At 39.2% G+C, this 21,743-nt stretch overlaps 1 protein-coding gene across 3 annotated transcripts in view; it reads left to right on the top strand.

Moving 5' to 3' along the window:
• MCCC1 (methylcrotonyl-CoA carboxylase subunit 1) overlaps positions 1-19,832 on the top strand; it is a 35,463-nt gene extending 15,631 nt beyond the window's left edge. For all 3 annotated transcript variants that reach the window (XM_084639861.1, XM_084639862.1, XM_084639863.1), the window contains 10 exons: positions 1,184-1,311; positions 3,083-3,266; positions 3,816-3,925; positions 8,482-8,698; positions 9,815-9,901; positions 10,511-10,560; positions 15,634-15,771; positions 16,375-16,482; positions 17,011-17,082; positions 18,890-19,832. In XM_084639861.1, the coding sequence (XP_084495987.1) occupies positions 1,184-1,311; positions 3,083-3,266; positions 3,816-3,925; positions 8,482-8,698; positions 9,815-9,901; positions 10,511-10,560; positions 15,634-15,771; positions 16,375-16,482; positions 17,011-17,082; positions 18,890-19,009 (1,214 nt within the window). In that variant the 3' untranslated portion in view covers positions 19,010-19,832. The remainder of the gene's footprint in view (positions 1-1,183; positions 1,312-3,082; positions 3,267-3,815; positions 3,926-8,481; positions 8,699-9,814; positions 9,902-10,510; positions 10,561-15,633; positions 15,772-16,374; positions 16,483-17,010; positions 17,083-18,889) is intronic.
• Positions 19,833-21,743: the final 1,911 nt, after the last annotated feature.

Consider the following 21,743-nt stretch of genomic DNA (forward strand, 5'->3'; position numbering starts at 1 on the left):
TTATCATTCACCTTGCAAACAACAAAATGTCAGTGTTCAAACTTCTGGGCCTTCTCTAAAAATAATCCCATGGAAAACAGCTGTATTTTCTAGTATATTTACTAGATGAAAATCAGTTTAGAAAAATATTAACACCTCTGATTCTTTTTAAGATATTCTTTGGAAGGGAAGTCTTTTAAATTAGCATAGGACAGTTCGTCCTGAAGTACTTTATAAATATCATACACACAACACTACTGAAATGCAGCTGCTTCTGGAGAGAAGAGGAACAGTGCACCAGCACAGAATGTCTTGGGATAATAAAAGTGTGCTGAGATTTGATCCAGTGGTTTCAGGCAATTTAGATGTTTCAGACCTGATGCCCAGACATTAACACACCTCTCCAGTTTTGTCAAAACATTTTTGTCCAGCTGCAAATCACTAAATGTCTTTAAAAAGAAAAGGAGGACTTGTGGCACCTTAGAGACTAACCAATTTATTTGAGCATAAGCTTTCATGAGCTACAGCTCACTTCATCGGATGCATACCGTGGAAACTGCAGCAGACATTATATACACACAGAGATCATGAAACAATACCTCCTCCCACCCCACTGTCCTGCTGGTAATAGCTTATCTAAAGTGATCATCAAGTTGGGCCATTTCCAGCACAAATCCAGGTTTTCTCACCCTCCACCCCACCCCCCCAACTCACTCTCCTGCTGGTAATAGCCCATCCAAAGTGACAACTCTCTTCACAATGTGTATGATAATCAAGGTGGGCCATTTCATACACATTATCATACACATTGTGAAGAGAGTTGTCACTTTGCAGGAGAGTGAGTTGGTGGGGGGGGCGGAGGGTGAGAAAACCTGGATTTGTGCTGGAAATGGCCCAACTTGATGATCGCTTTAGATAAGCTATTACCAGCAGGACAGTGGGGTGGGAGGAGGTATTGGTTCATGATCTCTGTGTGTATATAATGTCTGCTGCAGTTTCCACGGTATGCATCCGATGAAGTGAGCTGTAGCTCACGAAAGCTCATGCTCAAATAAATTGGTTAGTCTCTAAGGTGCCACAAGTACTCCTTTTCTTTTTGCGAATACAGACTAACACGGCTGTTACTCTGATAAATGTCTTTAGATGGACACCCAGTAGAAAGCCTTCCTGTCTCAGTGAAATGTCTGCTTATTAAATATTTCAGGAACCGTGGAATTTATTATGGACTCGCAACATAATTTCTACTTTATGGAGATGAACACCAGGCTGCAAGTGGAGCACCCAGTTACTGAGATGATCACAGGGACTGACTTGGTGGAGTGGCAGCTTAGGGTAAGGGGTAACTAATTTTAATTGTAAGGGTAGCAGGGATGGATGGTGTCTATCTAGTGGTCTAGTGCGGTAATGCCCGCCATTATTGTGTGCAGGATTCTGATCTCTCACTTCCATGGTTGGGAATGATTCCTGTTGCTCCACAGCACCTTCCCTCCCTCCCTCCCCATTTAATAAAGGAGCATTGTGGAAAGGCTTTCAATAGAATCCCCACACAGTCCTCCTCACAGTAAAAAGTCCTCTCCACAGAGTTCAATAGTGGGAGGCAGAGTAGGGCGCAAATCTCTGTTCTCCTCTTAGGGGGAGTAAATACCTACAACTTGGATCGTCAGGCTTTTACTTCCCCCTTGTGGGTGGAAATTGTGTGTGCTTTTGAGACCAGTGTGGGGAGAGGGGTCTGATTGTGGTTGTCCTTGCTGGCTGGTTACCATGACCCTGCTACAGATTTCGCCATGGCATTTTACCCTTAAAATGTTTCCTGGATTTACCCTGAAACTAGTGTATTTTCCCTTACTTTTCTAGCTTTCTATCCTGATTTCTTTTGAGGGAATAACATGGTCCCCGTTGACCGATTAGTTTAAAAATCATGTGTAATTAGAAACGCCTCCTGTGAAACCTTTTCTTAAGGTTTCTTGTGTACAGAGTAGAGTATATGAACGAAGGGAACGATTGACTAGATTCTAGCAATGGTGGCAACTAGCAAATTTTTCCAGCCACTTAGAAGGATTTTCTTCTCCCTAATAAAATCTTGTTTTCCAGATGAACAGGCTTTTATTGTTCAGTGCTTTATAGGCTCAGCTTTTTTTTAACTGAACCATTGCAGTAAGAGGAAGAAAAAGCATTTTTCGTTGTGCTTCAGTTTTGTGGAATGTTGTAAGATCATCTTACAGTTATAGAACTTTGGAAATAATTGTCTTTCAAAATCCTTTAAATTGTGACTTTCTTCCTGGGGAGAGAGGAAGCAATAACTTCAACATTTATCAGAATTAAACATAAATCTATTCACCCATCACTTGTTTCTCATCAGTTGTGAGGTTATTTGTGCTCAGAAGAAGGGTCCTCCTTCTTCCCCAGCCCATCTTCTCCTTCTCTTTGATCCTGCTGTCAGATAACAATATAGAATTTGTGGCATTGCTCTCATTCCTGGACAGTAGACTGATATCACAAACATAGGATTATGACGTTCTCTCTGGATCAACAAGCAGCTGAGTTGCAGGAATAAATTGTTATCCAAATACACACATTTGAAATAGGAAATACAGAAAATGGCTAGTGAACGACATTGTTTTGTGTATGAATGTTTTATAAGTTGGTTGCAATGTAAAAGTCTCTTCTTACTTGATATTGCAGCCATTGTATTCCTTGGTTGGACAACTGATACATCAAAGTGTAAGATATATTGGCCATGGAAAAAACCTAGGCCTGAAACAAGGCAAAAATGATCAATGTATTGCAATCCTTTCTCAGCCATGTTTATTCAAGAGCCAGGACAGCCAAACCACTTAACTTGGTGTTTTTTGTAGCTCTGTGACCTATTGTCTTACGATGAAGTTGACAGTTTTTCTTATTGTATGGTTGTGAACAGTACCTTGCCTTTGTGCAGATTGTATATGTATAACTTTATATCTTATTTAGTTTCCATCTGTTATTCGCTACAATCAAAAGTTTGTGTGTCTGTACACACAAGATATCTGCATCCATGTGCTAATGGTCTGATCCAACCTGTTCGGGTTGCTCCCAGGTGAATGGAAAATTACTGTACTACTTACAGGTTGCAGCAGGAGAGAAAATTCCCCTAATGCAGGAAGAAATTGAACTCAGTGGCCATGCATTTGAAGCCAGGATATATGCTGAAGATCCTAATAATAACTTCATGCCAGGGGCTGGACCTTTACTCCACTTGTCTACACCACCACCTGACAGTTTTACCAGGATAGAAACCGGGGTCAGACAAGGTAAAATTTGAAGACAGTATTAATTGAAAATGTCTGTTTAAAAGAACAGCTCATTACAAATGTGCTCTCAAGCAAGTTCTCTCTGGCTGCGTTTTTTTAACCTTGTGCTTAGCTTGAGACCAGAGGATATTGTCATAATTATAAAACAGTACAGAATTCCTCTCCCTGAGGATTCCACCATATCTCAATTGGATCCCTAAATATCTCATCGTCATCTTCCCACTCCAGTTATTACCCTTACGGGATAGGCAGATTGGATTTCTTTCAAAGTTTGTCAATACTATACCTTAATTCAGCAAAGAAGGTTGATGTTGAATAGTGACACCTCTGTAACATTTCAAACTCAGGCTGCCCTTGGAATTGAGAGACTGGTCCATAAATCAAACTTGTCTCCTACATGGCCATTGCAGAGCACTGGCCACTGGATCTGTCAGTGGATGTTGCTACTATAGTGATAGTATCACCATATAAAGCATAGCATCAGACATATCTATGTGAAGGTGTGTGTCAGTGTCCTTAGAAATTATTTCCTATATATTTATACTTTAGGTGATGAGGTTTCTGTGCATTATGATCCAATGATTGCGAAGTTAGTTGTTTGGGCTGAGGATCGCCAAGCAGCACTGAGAAAGTTGCGGTACAGCCTTCATCAGTACAATGTAAGTATCCTTTTGTTCTGTGTTTGTTCAGTGCCTAGCACAATGGGATCCTGGCTGTGACAGAAATACAATTAATAATATAAGGAACCCCAGTATGATTCCAAGTCTCTACATAAGCTGTTTACACTGCTCCTATTACTATAGTAGCAAAACGCTATTACAGAAGCAAAAATGGCTGTTTTTGAAAGGGTTTAACGTAGCTACAGCCAATTCTGTTTCAATGTATTTCTTTACTTAATTACTTTGTACACTGATAGCTATATTTTTCCTAATTTGCTACACCATTTATATCAGTGTAGTAAGCAAAGACAGGCCTGAGCTGTGAAGTTCTGTTTTGGATCTGAACTTTCCTTAGATTTGGTGGTGTCTTTGTTCTGATCGAATCTTGGTGGAATGAGGATAATCAATGGGACACAGTAATACCAGGGCACAAAATATATTGGAAGGACAGAACAGGTCATGCTGATGGGGGTGTGGCACTATATGTGAAATAAAGCATAGAATCAAATGAAGTAAAAATCTTAAATGAACCAAACAATAATGGGGGATTTCAACTATCCCCATATTGACTGGGTACATGTCACCTCAGGACGGAGATACAGTTGATACAGTTTCTCGACACCTTAAATGACTGCTTCTTGGAACAGCTAGTCCTGGAACCCACAAGAAGAGAGGCAATTTTTGATTTAGTCCGAAGTGGAGCACAGGATCAGGTACAAGAGGTGAATATAGCTGGACTGCTTGGTAATAGTGACCATAATATAATTAAATTTAACATCCCTGTGGTGGGGAAAACACCACAGAGGCCCAACACTCTAGCATTTAATTTCAGAGAGGGGAACTACACAAAAATGAGGAGGTTAGTTAAACAGAAAAGGTACAGCATCAAAAGTAAAATCCCTGGAAGCTGCATGGAAACTTTTTAGAGACACCATAATAGATGCTCAGCTTAAATGTACACCCCAAATTAAAAAACATAGTAGGAGAACCAAAAAAGAGCCACCATGACTAAACAACAAAGTAATAAAAGCAGTGAGAGACAAAAAGGCACCCTTTAAAAAGTAGAAGTTAAATCCTAGTGAGGAAAATAGAATGGAACATAAACTCTGGCAAATGACATGTAAAAATATACTTAGGAAGGTCAAAAAAGAATTTTGAAGACCAGCTAGCCAAAGACTCAAAAAGTAATAGCAAAAAAATGTTTAAGTACATCAGAAGCAGGAAGCCTGCTAAACAACCAGTGGGGCCACTGGACAATCAAGATGCTAAAGGTCCACTCAAGGACAATAATGCCATTGCAGAGAAACTAAATGACCTCTTTGCATCGTTCTTCATGGCTGAGGATAAGAGGGAGATTCCCAAACCTGAACCATTCTTTTTAGATGACAAATCTGAGGAACTGTCCCAGACTGAGGTGTCATTAGAGGAGGTTTTGGAACAAATTGATAAATTAAACAATAAGAAGTCACCAGGACCAGATGGTATTCACCCAAGAGTTCGGAAGGGACTGAAATGTAAAACTGCAGGACTACTAACTGTAGTCTGTAACCTATCATTTAAATCAGCTTCTGTACCAAATGATTGGAGGATAACTAATGTGATGCCAATTTTTAAAAAGGGCTACAAAGGTGACCCTGGCAATTACAGGCTGGTAAGCTTGATTTCAGTACCAGGCCAACTGGTTGAAACTATAGTAAAGAACAAAATTGTCAGACACAGAGATAAACCTAATTTGTCGGGGAAGAGTCAACATGGTTTTTGTAAAGGGAAAGCATGTCTGAACAATATACTAGAATTCTCTGGGGGGGTCAACAAGCATGTGGACAAGGGGATTCAGTGCATAGAGTATACTTAAATTTTCAGAAAGCCTTTTGCAAGGTCCCTCACCAAAAGCTCTTAAGCAAAATAAACAGTCATGGTATAAGGGGGAAGGTCCTCTCGTGGATTGGTAACTGGTTAAAAGATAGGAAACAAATGGTAGGAATAAATGGTTAGTTTTCAGAATGGAGAGAGGTAAATAATGGTGTCCGCCAGGGGTCTGTAATGGGACCAGTCGTATTTAACATATTCATAAATGATCTGGGAAAAGGGGTAAACAGTGAGGTGGCAAAATTTGCAGATGATACAAAACTACTCAAGATAGTTAAGTCCCAGGCAGACTGTGAAAAGCTACAGAAGGATCTCTCAAAACTGAGTGACTGGGCAACAAAATGGCAGATGAAATTCAATGTTGATAAATGCAAAGTGATGCATATTGGAAAATCTAATCCCAGCTATACATATAAAATGATGGGATCTAAATTAGCTGTTACCACTCAAGAAAGAGATCTTGGAGTCATTGTGGATAATTCTCTGAAAACATCCATTCAATGTGCAGTGGCAGTCAAAAAAGTGAACAGAATGTTGGGCATCATTAAAGGCATAGATAATAAGACAGAAATATCATATTGCCTCTATATAAATTCATAGTACACCCACATCTTGAATACTGCATGCAGATGTGGTCGCCCCATCTCAAGAAAGATATATTGGAATCAGAAAAGGTTCAGAAAAGGGCAACAAAAATGATTAGGGGTGTGGAATGGCTGGTATAAGGAGAGATTAATAAGACTGGGACTTTTCAGCTTGGAAAAGAGACAACTAAGGGGGGATATGATTGAGGTCTATAAAATCATGACTAGTGTGGAGAAAGCAAATAAGGAAGTGTTATTTCCTCCTCCTCATAACACAAGAATTAGGAGTCACCAAATGAAATTAATAGGCAGCAGGTTTAAAATAAACAAAAGGAAGTATTTTTTCACACAACGCACAGTCAACCTGTGGAGCCCCTTGCCAGAGGATGTTGTCAAGGCCAAGACTATAACAGGGTTCAAAGAAGAACTAGATAAATTCATGGAGGATAGATCCATCAATGGCTATCAGCCAGGATGGGCAGGGATGGTGTTCTTAGCCTCTGTTTGCCAGAAGCTGGGAATGAGCGACAGGGGATGGATCACTTGATGATTACCTGTTCTGTTCATTCCCTCTGGGGCCTCTGGCATTGGCCATTGTTGGAAGACAAGATACTGGGCTAGATGGACCTTTGGTCTGACCCAGTATGGCCACTCTTATGATGTTCCAGTTTGGGTCCATTGAAGAAGTGAGCCCAAACTGTAGTGTTTTAAACTCCAGTCTGCACATTTTCAAAATTCAAAAAGTTTGGCTATTGTCATCTAGTTCAGGCCCTTGTCTAGTAGTAACTCCTTAAATTATAAAGGATTGTTCAGTATTTAAAATTTTACTATTTCTTATTTAACATAGCAAAACAAATCAGAGTGAAGAATGCAGATAACATTTCTAATGCAAAAGGTTTGCCTTGAAGTGAAGCCAGTTGCAGTGCGTAGTTTATTTACATTGACTGATATAAAAATGATAAGGGACACAATCAACTTAAAAATCATGCATCTGAAAATGTTTTGTCTGCTATAGTTAGAAGTAACACAGAAGATTATTATAACTGACAGAGATCAGAGAAATACATTTTTCTAAGTTTGTTTGGTTTTTTGTTTTGTTTTCTAAGTTCATCTAATCTATACATTTGACAGCACATTGTAACAAATCAGCTTCAGTAATTTCCCCTGACTAATCAGTTTCTTCTGTTTGTGTGGGTCTTTTGCACAGCAACAGAAGAGAGAGAATCTAATAATTATTTTAAAAATGGTGGGAGTCGGGTGCAGGTGTAGCACCTGAAAGATTTTTAACTCTTTAATTGACTGCATTTCAAGTCGACTATGTCTTGTTAAACACTTGAGGTAGGGTTTCCAAAAGCATTCAGCCCTGACCTCGGTCTGCTCCCATTAACATGAGAGGTTAAACTCCTGTTGACTTCAGTGAAGGAAGAATTAGGCCAAAAGTGAAAATCCTACCTTTGTTCTTCCAAGGTGATAGTTTCTTAAAGAATGGGATATATACCAGTTGGAATGTTTACTCTTTCTCTTGTCAGGGCTGTACTGCACTGATGTCACTTTTTAAGAAAAGGAGGACTTGTGGCACCTTAGAGACGAACCAATTTATTTGAGCATGAGCTTTCGTGAGCTACAGCTCACTGCATCGGATGAAGTGAGCTGTAGCTCACGAAAGCTCATGCTCAAATAAATTGGTTAGTCTCTAAGGTGCCACAAGTACTCCTTTTCTTTTTGCGAATACAGACTCACACGGCTGTTACTCTGAAACTTTTTAAGAAGACATTTTCGGTATCAGTGGAGCAGACAGCTGTAGGTCCGCTAGCAGCTCTTCATTTTCATTTGGGAATGTGGGGGGGGGAGGGGCTTTGTTTTGTTTTGTTTTTTTGCACAGTGTTGTTGTAGCTCTGTTGGTCCGAGGATATGAGACACACAAGGTGAGTGAGGTAATATCTTTAAATGGACCAACTTCTGTTGGAGAAAGAGACAGGCTTTCAAGCTCTACAGACCTGAAGAAAAGCTTCATGGAGCTCGAAAGCTTGTCTCTTTCACCAACAGAAGTTGGTCCAACAAAAGATACTATCTCACCCACCTTGTCTTTCTTTTTCTTGACAGATCGTAGGACTAAGCACCAATATTGATTTCTTACTAAGCTTGTCAGGACACCCACAGTTTGAGGCTGGAAACGTGCACACCAATTTCATTTCTCAATACCATGATGAACTGTTTCCAGCCAAACAGGCCACCCCAAATGAAATTTTGTGTCAGGCTGCTCTGGGACTCATACTGAGAGAGAAAATGATAACCGATGCTTTTAGAGTTCAGTCTGGTGGTAAGATCATTTTTTCCCTTTCCTTTAGTTTATTTTTTCTTTGAGGGGATGAGACAGAAATCGGAGCGTTTGTCCATTTCATTAATTTTGCACTCGCTTTTTGCCGCACTGTTTCATTGTTTAATCTCCTGACATCTGGTTACTACCATCCACTGAAAGGGCAGGAGATAGCTTTCTTTAGGTGACAGAGGTTAAATATAACACCATTGTGATGCATGTGTTCTTCACTAGGTAAAAAGGGAACGTTCTAATGTATTTCAGATAGAAACACACAACTCTCCATTTGCATTTGTGTGTTGTTTCCACTTTGTTCCTGTCATCTTCAAAATTTCTGCAGATTTCTCTCCATTGAGGAGGGCTAGCTCAGAGTCTTTTCAATGTCCAGCAATAGTGTTTCTTCACCCAACCCTAGGATTTTCAGATTAAAACACTAACTGGATCCCAGACAGGATATGGAGAGGCAAAATGGTTTAGTGGATTGAGCATGGCACTAGAAGCTAAGAACTCCTGCACTGTATTCCTTGCTCTTCCATTGTGACCATTAGAATTTTTAAAGTCACTTACAGCTTATCTAACACCCACCGAAATCAATGGAAGGACTTCCATTGACTTAAGTGACTTCTGAAGTCTGTTTTCATCTCTCTAAGAAGAGAAGAATATTTACAGTTATACATTAGAGGATTAAAATGGCTGATAATGGCTAGACAGGTAGCAAATTGTGATTGCTGTTTGATGATTGACTAAGAATTGCACATGCACCTAGTGTGTGCTATGCCACCATTTTTTGTTAAATCACCACCTCCTACCCTCAAGTCTACTTCTGTCCCTCATCCATTTATTATGTCTTATCTTACAGATTGTAAGCTAATTGGACCAGGGACTGTCATTTACTATATATTTGTACAGTAACTGACAATGGAGCCCCAGCCTGCTTCAGGCCTTTTGGTGCAACATAAATATTTAATAACAATAACCACATCATCATCATAATTAATAATAAATGTTAATAAAGTGATTTGAAGATATAAAACACTATGTAAGTGCTAAGCGTTGTTATGTGCTTTATTTGTAATACAGTAAATGCAGCATCAACTGTTTGTGTACTTGGCCTTCTAGATAAATTCTCACCGTTTGCATCCAGCAGTGGCAGAAGAATAAATATATCCTACACCAGAAAACTGACTCTCCTAGATGGTGAAAACAGTAAGTGACTAGCTGTGGGTAACCTGCTTATTTCAACATGCACGCACACACAAAGTTGTAAAGATTTGGAAGAGGGAAGAGCAAACAGATGTAGGAAAAAAGTTTATTTAAGATTGATTGGGGAGGGGAAACCCATAAAGATCACATACTCCAGTCAGCATTTTTAAAGATAATGGTTAATTCCACACTCAGATTCCTGGAGACACTGGCCAGATTTTTTTAAAAGTGTCCCTAAATTTAGGATTCTAAATCCATATTTAGACACCTCAGTAAAGGATCGAATTTTCATAGGACTTAAGCACCTGCAACTCCCAGTGACTTCACTGGGTTATGGATGGTCAGCACCTTTGAAACGCTAGTCGGTTTATTCAGGTATCTAAATATGGATTTAAGAACGTGGGGTTAGGCACCCAGCTTTGAAAATGTTGCTCTAAATGTCGGGACAACCTTCTACAAGGTTTGCTGAGCTAGTCTAACAGTTTTGGTTGGCCTTCTCATTTGGAAATTTATATTTATGTTGAAAAAGATGCTCTGAACTCTGTTTTTAAGTTTAATTTTTCTCTAAGTCAAGTAAATCTTGTTGTTTTTTTTAAATATTTTATTAAACAGATGTGGACATAACTATAGATTACAATCATGACGGTTCATATAACATGCAGGTAAAGTTCTGTTTTCTCATACTCTTTAGTAACTGATCTCATCATAATGATGAGTAAAATTAATTTACTGTATGTCTCTTATTAGATATAGGCTGGCTGCATCACCTATTATTAATGTTGCCCAACACTTTTCATTATAAGATCCTTTTTTCAGTTGCTTTTAACTGTGCCAAACTTATATATTTGGTCTGAAATTTTCCATGTCGGGTGTCTGCCTCATGCTTATATTTTTTTTTTTTTAAGTTTCAGCCAAAATGATTGTGATTTCTGAGGATGAGGCTAAGGAAAAACACGTTGTCTGTCAGTCTTATCTTTGAATACTCTCACTCCCCCATGATTTGTAGCAGGGACTTGATATGTGGCGGAGGGGAGGCCTGTGTCAGGAATGTACCTTTTGCCATCCTAACAAAAATCCAAACAAATTTGGCCAAATTATAAACCTTTGAAAAACCTTTGGTTAGCACATGCTCAGTAGAGACTACTTATGTTTTCGCAACTAAATTCCCTGAAGTTTCTGTCTAGGGCTGAGTAGCATTTTCCCTGCAATGGCAGGTCCAGGCAGCTGAATAGAAAGCAAGGAACCTGTCTGTCCTGTGCTTTCAGTGACCTCCTCTGCTGGGCCTAAGCAGTGTGCGGGAGGAAGCTGCCTCATTTGAATGCACAGGGAGCAAGAGCTGAACTGGTGGAGAGAAAATGGGAACAAGGAGCCTGGTGTTGTGGGGTCGGGGAAGACTGGGACTGGAGGCTGTTGGGATGGGAGAGGGAAACTGGGACTGGCTGAGGAAGGAGACTGAAACTAGGAGCAAGGAAGGGAAATGGGGAGTGCGTACTGGGAGCCTGTAGGTGTATGCTTAAATCAGAGGGGGGCCGAGAGGGAGATTGGGACTGGCTGAGCAAGGAAACTTTGACTGAGAACCAGTGGGGTGGGAAGGAGGAAGATAGAGGGAAGCGGAGACAGTTTTGACAGGAAGCTGGGACATGGTGGGAGAGAAGCCATGAGAATAAATAAAGGTTTAGAAAACGTGCCTCAGTAAAAGGCTCAAGAAGCTCACTCTATTTAGTTTATCAAAGAGAAGATTAAGGGGGATTTGATCACAGTCACAGGGCTCTTCAGTCTATCACACAAATATATAACGAGATCCAATGGCTGGAACTTGAAGCTAGGCAAATTCAGATGAGAAATAAGACTCAAATTTTTAACAGTGAGGATAATTAACCATTGGAACAAGTTACCAAGGGTTGTGATGCATTCTCCATCACTGGAAATTTTAAAATCAAGATTGGATGTTTTTCTAAAAAATATGCTCTAGTTCAAATAGCAATTAATTCAGGGAGGTCAGACGAGATAACCACTATGGTCCTTTCTGGCTTTATGATCTTTGAAACTGGGACTGGCTGGAAAAAGAGATTGGGACAAAAAAGAGATCTGGGGAGTGGACGCTGAGATTGGATGAGGAGAGTGGCAGAGAGATTGGGCCTGGGAATCAAATCAGTGGGGGGTGGAGAACATGAGTGGGTGAGACTGGAAGGGTGCAGGAGAGAGACAGATTTGATGAGGGGCAGAGGGGAACTAGGAATGGCTGGACAAAAATGGTTGGAGGAGAGGAGAGTAGGACAGGGAGTCCAGAGAAGGACGTTCAGCGAAGGAGACTGGGACTGCGATGAGAAACATGATAACTGGAGACTGGGACAGGGTTGGCAAGGAGAATAGGACAAGGAGCTGGGGTTAAGGAAGTGGGACAAGGAAAGATTAGAGAAAATGGGGCAGAAGAGTCAGTGCCCACTAGAGCAAAATCATCTCTAGAGTCTGGAATGTAATCCAAGATTCCTGAGTCTCACCATTCCTGTGCTGTTAAAGAACATTATTAAGGTTGCAAAGCATTCAAAAGTTAGGAAATGCCATTATTAAGGTTGCTTGTGCAAACTTAATTTGGCCCTTTTGCATATGCTGTATGACATAGTCTTCAAGTTCATAATCATAGTGGGGTAGCCTCTCGGTCAACCTTATTTTAGGGTGCACAGAAGGGTTATTTAGTGGATTCTGTATCTCAAGACCACACATTTTAAGAATTCACGTGATAATACTCTCTCATTGTTGAGTATTTTGAAATGCCAACATTTCACCCCTCCCTCACCACCACCCCTCATAATTAAGAATTGTTACTGCTCACTTTAGGGCACACCGCCTATACTCTACCGAGGGCTCAAGGCGTGACCTAGTCAATTTAGGCACCCCCACCCTTTCCCTTCCAAGGGCTCAGGGTGTAAGGTACTTATCCTTACCCATGGGGCTCAGGAAGAAACCTGGTCAATTTAAGTACCTGCCCCTGCCCACAGGGCTCAGGGCTCTACGGGTCTGTGGACGCTTTTCCCAGTGAAAGAGCCTTGCACAGTTGTGCTCTAAATACCTATTTATTAGCAACACACACACATTACGTATATCAAGCAAATCACTAATGGTCACCATTCCCAATATACAGGCAAATTTCACCCGATAGCCAGTCAGGATCCATTCATCTGGGGGTTCCCAGTTCCAGGTCGTGCAGAGGTCAGAGTTCCAGCAGCTTGATGTTGAACTGCTGTCCAGAAATGGTTCCCAAAGAGCATTGTTCTTTATATACATTATATAGGTAAAAGTCGGTACCTTCTTCAAATTTACTAATCCTACCACATTATCCCACACTCCTAAATAACAAAATATTTAACCAATTACATACTGGCACCTAGGTGTCGTCCTTGCTGCCCAAGTTTTTTACGTTTGTATCTTTCATGCCCAAATTGTAACTTAGTTGTGACCTTCTCTGTTTATGCAGACAGCATAAAAGCACTGGTTAGAGCTTGTTTTACCGTTTATTGAGTCTCTTTCTGTATCCTTCCTAATTTCCAGTGCTGGGTATGTCTACTTTGCATCCTTGATGGTTATAACTCTCGTTAGGGACATTCCTGAGGTGGGAGTGCTTTATCAGCAGCAGAACATTGTGTTTTTGTTTTTTTTTTTCAATTTTAGTGGTGAACTCCCTGAGTTTTACCCAAGGCTGGTTTAATATGGAGGGGCATGGGGGGACGGGGAGTGTTGTTCAGGTCTCAGGTCTACGACATGATTTGGGGCATACAAATCAAGGCAGTAAATTGAGGCAAAATTTAAGCCATTCTTACACGGTTTTATCACAAGCGAACACTGAAACAAGCGTGTGTTCTCTTTTTCTCGTTAGACATGATAGATTCTCAAGGCTCGTGGAACATCTTACAGACTGTTTCTGTTCTCTAGCATCATCTTTAATACAAATGGAGGCAGCTAAGCCAAGTTCCTTGAATAATTAATAACCTAATATTAGAACAGCAAATTGCTGAGTCCAGGTTAAGGATTTAAAGAAAGTAAAACCTATGGAATGAGAACAGTATATGTTCATTTTTATGTCCATTTCCAATACCTCTGCACATCTAGGCCTTGAACAAGTGTGATCTCTTGGCTCAAGAAGTTAATTTTAATGCAATTAACATAAGAACAAGACTGAGAGAAACTATTGTTAACCAATAAATATTTTCATGTATACAATTTTTCATCTTTAGCATACTGGAAAAGTACAGGATTAGCATCTCTGAAAAGTGAAATCCTCTATGTACAGAACAGGGATAGCATGCTAGAAGTACTGTAAGATTCCCTATGCTGTCTCAACCCTGTTGTGGAACGATCACTTAGGAAGAGGGGGGGCACCAGACTGAACAGGCTGTGGAGACTGAACCAATCTCTAACCTTTCTGCTGCGATTCCCAGCAGCGGCGCTAGTTATTTCCTATAGGAATGGAGGTTTATTTAATCTGGACACCTGTCCATTTGGAATTGGACTCAGACCATCATCTTACTCACGTGGAATATCAAACAGCCATCATATGGTAACTACTTTGGGTTACTATCAACCTTGGCTGGATTGTCATTAATGACCAAAGACTTCTAGGCATAAATTATCCAATTTTAGAGTCTGATTCTACAGTGCTTCCGTAAATTTGTTTGGAAGTTTTGTCTGTGAAACTTTCCCTAATCCAGAAGTTCTCCTCAGAACCTTCATTATCAGTATTCCTCCTTCAAGTGCAACCTTCGTTTTTGTCTTCTTGCTTATCTAACTTTGGCAGAGCCACCCATCAGCGTGGGCGGGAGAAGGGGGAACGACAACGACAAATGGTACTTACTGTGGAGAGTAACTTGTATGCCTTCCCAAGGGTAGTTCATTCAGCGTACAAATCATTCTTCATAAACTAGGATTTCTTTCTAGCAATTTCTTGTGAAACTTTTTTTCCCAAGAAATTAACCATGTATATGTTAAGCAAGCCTTTGTCCCTTTATGTCACCTGGGAGATAATAGGGTCATGAGCGCTTAGGTTCTCTAGAGTTACTGAAGAAATTAATCTGTGCTTACTGTGAGGAAAACCCTTAAAAATCAAAACAAAACACAGGGAAAAAACTACATGGTAGAATATAACTGAATATTATCCACATCACACTGGTGTGACTCAGGACATTTAAATATGTATGTTAACACTTGAATGCAAATGTTTACTATCATGTCCATTTATAACAATGATTTTTGTCCTGGAAATACTATTCTAAAAAGAGAATGCAGTGTTATATTCAATCAGCAGCAACAGGGTTTAGATATTTGCTAATACTGTAACGTTTAATTTCTATGACTATAAATGCTCCTTTTTATGACTACAGCATAGCATTTAGGCTTACTGGGTCATACAATACAGACAGAACGGCCTTATCCTGTCTGTATAATCAGTTTGGCCATTCTTTCTTCTTAGCCTTGAGTACTGAAGCACTGGGCATTTTCCACTGCTGAAACCCAATGGAGATAGCTTCCCCCATTTTCCACAATGCACTGATACAAACCCAGTTATGCAGCATAGTAGGTGTAGCCGCACAAACCGAGAATGGGAGAAAAACTCCTTTGCGGACACAAATTGAACTATGTTGCTTGTAACCCATTAAGGTAATTGTGCCACTGATTGGTTACAAAATTACAGTTAGGCTCTGTGCCTATAATATCTTTTAACAGGAACAACTGTTTTTCAGATAAAAGATAAAGCTTTCCATGTTTCTGGAGACATTTCTAATGAGGGAGATTCGACTTACCTGAGATGTACAGTAAACGGGAGTGTTTGTAAATCTAAGCTGGTCATTTTGGACAACACTATTTGCCTCTTCTCACTGGTAAAGTTTCTTTTTCATCATCTGAGATTTAAAGTCCCAGCTGAGGGGGGTAAGCAGGAGTCTGAAATGGAGTGTTGTGGACTTAGACAGGTGATCTTAAATTTAGGGGGTGAGATGTGTCACTATTTCAAATTTTTATAGCAACCCACAGTCTTCAGATCCTTGCTAGATTTATAACTATAATTAATTATCATTAATTTATAATTTTAATATACTTCATTTTTAAAATAAATAATGAAAAATAAAAGTAATCAAGATGGAGCTGGAGGAGGAGAACTCCAATTTAGCCTTGAAAAATAAATTCAGATTAACATGACAATTTACCTTGGCATTCTCTGCATTGCATTAGCAGTAGTACTTATGAAGAAGAAATGTCCCAGCTTCCATGGTAAAGCTGGTCCGTTTTTTCCAGTAAAAGTCATTAAAGGAAATTAAAATTACTTTGTGATAAATGTCATGTGAAATCCACATGAATAAACAAACTACTTAATTACTTAGTAACAAATTTATTAACTTCTATCACTATAAACATAAATCAAGGTTTGTACCAATTGTAATGTGTTATGACATTAACTCAATCTTGATTTATTTACTTTTCTGTAGAAAGGCAGTGCACAAATTGGGCTTCCAATACCTAAATACTTATCTGGAGCGAGTGCAACAGGAACTCAAGGAGGTGCTGTAGCACCTATGACTGGGACAATTGAAAAGGTGATTGTTACAAATGTGGGATGGGGAGGGAAAAGGAAACCTTTTTGAACATCTCCTACATAGCCAGGTTCTAATAGGTTCTGCGGTAGGGGAAGCATGTCAGTCCTGAGGCTGCCCTGACTCCTTCCAGTTGGGGAAAATTCCTCGGTTCGTTCACCTGTACAGATGTTTTCTAGACTTCTAGTCTTGTTTCTACCGAACACAGGAAGAACGCTTTTAAAATTCTAAGTATTTGGCTAAACTTGCCATTTTTAATTAAATTTCTTCCTTTTAATATGGCTTTTTAGCCACATGTCCCTACAGCTGAAACCTTAGAGGCTCTCTGATCTATTCCCTCATGGCAGATAAGCCTACTGAAAAGGATCAGTCCAGAAGATGCCTTTATTATTCAGCTCTCCTTTAGCTTTTCTCTGAAGGAAACTTTCACCTCTTTTGCTAGCCAGATATCCAGGTAGAAATCCTGTCCAAGTGATTTTGATTGTATGGACATACATGATTTTTCAATCCTTGCTTGCTTTGAATTTGTAGATATTTGTGAAAGCAGGGGACAAGGTACAAGCTGGAGACCCACTAATGATTATGATAGCTATGAAAATGGAGGTGAGTGACATTAAAAGGGTTTAATTACTGAAAAGAAAAACGAACAAACTCCAGTGGTCCTGAAATGAATCCAGGGTTGGTTTATTGGAATATTGTACAATTCAGTCTTGTTTCGTCATCAACACCACTTGAAATATTGAAAAACTAATATATTATGTGACTGGATTTCAGAGAATTATGTTTACTGGTACATTATTATCAAAGAATATTTTTATCTGTAATTTTTGTAAAGTTTGTTAGCTCTTTAAATGCCTCAGAAATCAATCATCCATTATTTTCAATACAAAACCGTCTTTCATAATCTGGATGTTTTACTTTTTCTCTCACCGTGATTTAAACACATGATATTATTACCTACAGTTGCTTTATGCTGAAATTCAGCAAGCAGTGATTCTCTCTCTAAATATATACCCAGCGTTTTCTTGTGTGTAATCCTGTTGATTATTGTTTACATAAAGCTTTACAGAGAGTAGACTAAAGATTCTTTGTAAGAGTCAACATGAAATGTAGCAGTATGTGGGATGTTCTATCATGTTTTGTTACATTTCTTGGCATTGGCTAAAATTGCCAGCACTATCCCAGTTTCTGTAGTTTGAGCTGGTTGGGTTTGGATTTATTTTTACAGTGCAGTGTATGGGAGCTGAACTAAATAATGTAACAGATTTAAGCTAGTGTTTGAAATAATTTATAAATTTTGATAACATTGTGTAAAATCCTGCATACTGAGAAAATTAATTCATATTTAAGATTATTAAAACTTATTTTGGTAATTGTGTATCTCTAGGTGGTTGTAACATTGGTATCCGTGTTACATATGTGGCTCTCTGTGTCTTTCATTGACAATTTACCTACATTTTTGTGGTCCTATTTAAAATAAAAAGGTAAATTGCAAAAATAGAAAGAGGATTCAGAGTAGCAGCCGTGTTAGTCTGTATTTGCAAAAAGAAAAGGAGTACTTGTGGCACCTTAGTGACTAACAAATTTATTTGAGCATAAGCTTTTGTGAGCTACAGCTCACTTCATTGGATGCATTCAATGGAAAAAACTGAATGCATCCAATGAAGCGAGCTGTAGCTCACGAAAGCTTATGCTCAAATAAATTGGTTAGTCTCTAAGGTGCCACAAGTACTCCTTTTCTTTTTTAAAAATAAAAAGTTAATTTAAAGGAATCCTTGCTAAGATATAAAAAAATATTTGTTGTTTGGATTATTAGACTAATCCTATTTAGAAACTATCAGTGCAACAAAAGATACAATGGGAAATTAACATGATATAATAATATGAACCAAATTTGGACTTGGTGCGTAAGCAGTTGGTAATCACATCTTAAGATAGCCTAAGATCTCTTAAATAAAAACATTTCCTATCCACCAAACGAAAATATATTAAATACATCAGCAGAGTCCTTTCAAAGGAACTGACCTGTTAAATGGTTAACATTGTTGGACTAAAATTGAGTTCTTTTAACAGATATCTAATTTATTTTTAGAAAGGAACAATGAAGCAAAACAAGATGGAAATAGCAGTGCTTCAAAATGTAACCCCAAATAGTGTTTTGTTTTCTTCTCCAGTTAAATATTGAAGAGGAAAGACCAAAGTAACTTGAAAATGAGGTTCTTTCAAGAACAAAAATAACATTTTAAAAGAATGAAATGTATCAAAAGAAGTGGCATATGTTGATTTGATCTAATCTCACCTCTGCTCAGTATTTATATGGTTGATTGTACTAAGATGGAGTTGTTGTTAAAACAAGAAAGAAATTTTTAAAATATTCTAATGATTTATCTATGCACTTGTTTTTATGCAGCATACCATAAGGGCTCCAAAGGCAGGAATAATAAAGAAGGTTAATTACCAGGAAGGCTCTCAGGCCAGCAGACATGCTCCACTAGTTGAGTTTGTGGATGAAGACATGGAATCAAAATGAACGCCAAGGAAGGTGCTATTTTTTGCTTTCTTGGTTTTCTCCAAGAAGAAGGTGTCTTTATATTTTGTTCAGCATTCCATGGACATAGTTACATTGCAGATTATATCCACTTCCCCTAAAAACGGAGCATTACTGAATTGTAATAAAAGTTAAACAGCTAAGGGTCTGAACCTGCAATCCTTAATTGCTCAATAGGAATTTTACACTACATTTGCCCGATTAATGACTGCAGGATCTGACCTTAAATTGGTATTTACAGGTGTTTTTGTAGTGATTGGAGACCAGCTTCCAAAGTATTGCTTCTTGCCTACTTTGTCGTTATGAGCTGCCATATTTTTCCCCTTAAACTTTCCTACATTTCAGACTCCTTGTAAGGCAATTTGAAAGCTGACAGTGATAGGCAAGTTTAAATGAGTGCATAATAATAATATCATCCTTACTGAGGCAAAACTCCCATAAATGGCCTGAGTTTTGCATGCAGGATTGGTCCCATCACATATACTCTTAGCTAGGACACTTTGTCTCTTGGTGCCTCTTGTTTATCCATTTGTAAATGGGAATAAGCGTGCTAAGTTATGTCACTCGGGTGGGGTGTGTGAGGGAGACTGAATTTCCATAATTATTGTAAAATACTTTGAAAATCTCTGATGAAAGGTGTTGTAGAAGGGAAAAGAAATATTATTTCTATATTAATCAAAACTGAATCTGTTTTCAGGATGGATTATTTTATCTTGAAAGCTCAGATTGTAATACAGAAAGACTGTACATGTATTTAATATTAAAATGTTTGTGCCATAATAAAATATGTATTTTAAAATTCAGATTACTTTTCCCATATCTCTTCATGTTTGTCTGCAAACCTTATATGTTGTTCGTTTGCCAGAATGTGTTGTTCCCAAGATCATTATAAAGATATGAAATGTCAGACTGATGACAATACTGATTGCTACTTTCATGTGTACATTTTTTTCATGAAGAAAAATGTGTGGTTCTTTTATACACAAATGCAGTATAAGTGAGGGAATACTACATACTGGCTATTTATTTTTAACTTGTTGATGCTGAACCCCAAATGCTTAGGGAAAGGGAAAGGACACTTTATTAATAAAAATGCCCATTTTAATTATTAAAACCTTTCAAATTCCTTTCACGATTTATACAGTGTGAAGTGCTTTTTGTCATATGAACTTTCAGGATACTGTGTAAGTGCCCATTGTGGTTATCTGGCATGATTTGAACTGTAGACAGGACAATATAGTTGTTATAGAACCGTGTTAGGGAATCACCATACGCAGGATGGCTCTAATCCTGCAGAGATTTCTCAGGGGTCCAGGTGCTGGCCGTCTGGTTCCCTGTCTAAAACTGGACTATGGGAGCAGGAACTGTAACTGGGGGCCAAGGGTTGGAGTCAAAGTCAGGAGCCAGGAACCAGAGCCAGAATCAGAGATGGAGTCAGGACGAAGGAAGGGGATGTAAGCTGGAGCAAGGCTGGATCCTGAGCAATCACAGCAGCAGGCCTAGCATTGAGCAACCAGTGACCTGCTGGTGAGCTAAAAGCAGACCTGCTGGCTCTCTTCAGCCAATCAGGTGGTCTGACCGCAATCCAGCTGAGCTCATTAATCAGCCTGGCTAGTCCTCAGGCTCATTCATCTGAAGGTGCTCAATCCTGACAAGCTCTGTGCAGATGGTCTTTGTACCTGTGTGGAGTCTCTCTGAAGTCATTGTGGGCTCAAGCCATTACCTCAGGAGTCCTCAAACTGGGGGTCATGACACCTCAGGAGGTCACAAGGTTATTACATGGGGGATTGCGAGCTGTCAGCCTCCATCCCCAAATCCTGCTTTGCTTCCAGCATTTATAATAGTGTTAAATATAAAAATGTGTTTTTAATGTATAAGAGGATCGCACTCATAGGCTTGCTGTGTGAAAGGGGTCACCAGTACAAAAGTTTGAGAACCACTACACTACCTCATGATGAGTTTGTTAATATGATTCTATGACTGCTGACCTGCCCACAATGCAGACGAAAAACGTTAGAACACAGACTTTTAGACAGTTGTATGTTGGCCTGGTGGTGTGTAGGCAGTCCTGTTTACTTCCAGTTAGGTGTCTTCAGTGCCTTAAATGGGACTCCATAGGATTGGACTCTAGATACAGAAATTTGAAGTAATTTCTATAAGAGGCTTTGTGGTTTAGTGAGTAAGATATGGGTCTTTCTTCCACCTTGTACGCCAGGATTCTGTTCCTGTCTCTGTGTTTAAACCTCTTATATGAATCTTTACCAAGTCATTTAAACTCTCTGAGCCAGCTTCTCCTGTCTGACTAATTCACTTTGCACAGTTTACTCAAGCTCTCCGTTCCTCAGTTACTCCATTTGGTGGATTGGTAAGTGCACATTTTTCATAGACCAAAGGGGCATTTGAGTGGGGAATGAAGGACAAGTCTTTTATGAGATCCAGTTTTCTCTTGCTTCTGAAAATTATCCCTGTCTGATTCTTGGAAGCTAGCAGCAAAAATGTTCTCTGTTGCTATGTTTTTTTTTCTCCAGAAGCTTCATTGACAGAGTGGTCACTTTAGATAAGCTATTACCAGCAGGAGAGTGAGTTTGTGGGGGGGAGAGTGAGAAAACCTGGATTTGTGCTGGAAATGGCCCAACTTGATTATCATACACATTGTAAGGAGAGTGATCACTTTAGATAAGCTATTACCAGCAGGAGAGTGGGGTGGGAGGAGGTA

Source organism: Lepidochelys olivacea (genome assembly GCF_965140295.1).
Source record: "Lepidochelys olivacea isolate rLepOli2 genome assembly, chromosome: 9".
Taxonomy (NCBI): domain Eukaryota; kingdom Metazoa; phylum Chordata; order Testudines; family Cheloniidae; genus Lepidochelys; species Lepidochelys olivacea.